Source organism: Crocodylus porosus, unplaced genomic scaffold (assembly GCF_001723895.1).
Source record: "Crocodylus porosus isolate Cpor-Errol unplaced genomic scaffold, CroPor_comp1, whole genome shotgun sequence".
In the NCBI taxonomy this organism is placed as follows: domain Eukaryota; kingdom Metazoa; phylum Chordata; order Crocodylia; family Crocodylidae; genus Crocodylus; species Crocodylus porosus.
In genome coordinates this window covers 51373245-51374257 of record NW_017728949.1, presented here as the reverse complement: position 1 = coordinate 51374257, position 1013 = coordinate 51373245, and the positions used below count along the sequence as shown (strand labels likewise).

General features: G+C 39.9%; 1 protein-coding gene across 1 annotated transcript in view; it reads right to left on the bottom strand.

Moving 5' to 3' along the window:
• The window catches only part of LY75 (lymphocyte antigen 75), a 100607-nt gene that overhangs the window by 44151 nt on the left and 55443 nt on the right, over window positions 1-1013 (bottom strand). The window contains exon 18 of the mRNA XM_019553547.1: window positions 405-580. Within this exon, the coding sequence (XP_019409092.1) occupies window positions 405-580 (176 nt within the window). The remainder of the gene's footprint in view (window positions 1-404; window positions 581-1013) is intronic.

The window sequence follows — 1013 nt, the reverse complement described above, 5'->3', positions numbered from 1 at the left end:
AGCCTGGAAAAGTGCAGGCTCAGGGGTGATCTGATGGCCACCTATAAGTTTATCAGGGGTGGCCACCAGTATCTGGGGGAACCTTTGTTCACCAGAGCACCCCAAGGGATGATGAGGTCAAACGGTCATAAACTACTGCGAGACCGTTTCAGGCTGGACATAAGGAAGAATTTTCTTTACTGTCTGAGCTCCCAAGGTCTGGAACAGCCTGCCATTGGAGGTAGTTCAAGAACCTACATTGAACACCTTCAAGAGCAAATTGGATGTTTATCTTGCTGGGATCCTACAACCCCAGCTGACTTCCTGTCCTTTGGGTGGGGGGCTGGACTTGATCTTCCGAGGTCCCTTCCAGCCCTAATGGCTATGAAATCTATGAAATAATACAAAGTAATAGATTTTATTACCATATCTATTTGACTTAGGACTGCCCTTAGTTTGGTATAAGATTCCACAGATGCTAAGTCACTATCATTTTTTTCACAATAGAAAGCAGCTTCTTGGTAGCTCAGGCGCTTGTCCAACACAAACCAATATTCAGATCCATCAATAACCAGCGATGGTCCATGAATTCCAACTGCATCTACAGAGAAAGTAACAAAAAACAACAACAACAAAAATCAGATTCAAAGAATTAATCCTGAAAAGTTATTACACACAGAAAAAGAAGATTGAACAAAGTTTGTTCTGATCCTGGGAGAGCCGATACTTGCTTCTCCTTCCAAATATTTTTGGTATTATGCACTCTGCATGATCTACATTAACATCAGAAAGGATATTATCATAAAAAACACACTACAGGCATACCTCGTTTTATTGCACTTCGCAGATATTGCAGATTTTTTTTTTTTTTTTAAACCAAATTGAAGGTTTGTGGCAACCCTGCCTCGAGCAAGTCTATCGGCGCCATTTTTCCAACAACATTTGCTCACTTCGCATTTTTTAGCAATAAAGTATTTTTTAATTAAGGTATGTACATTGTTTTTTTAGACATAATGCTATTGCACACTTAATAG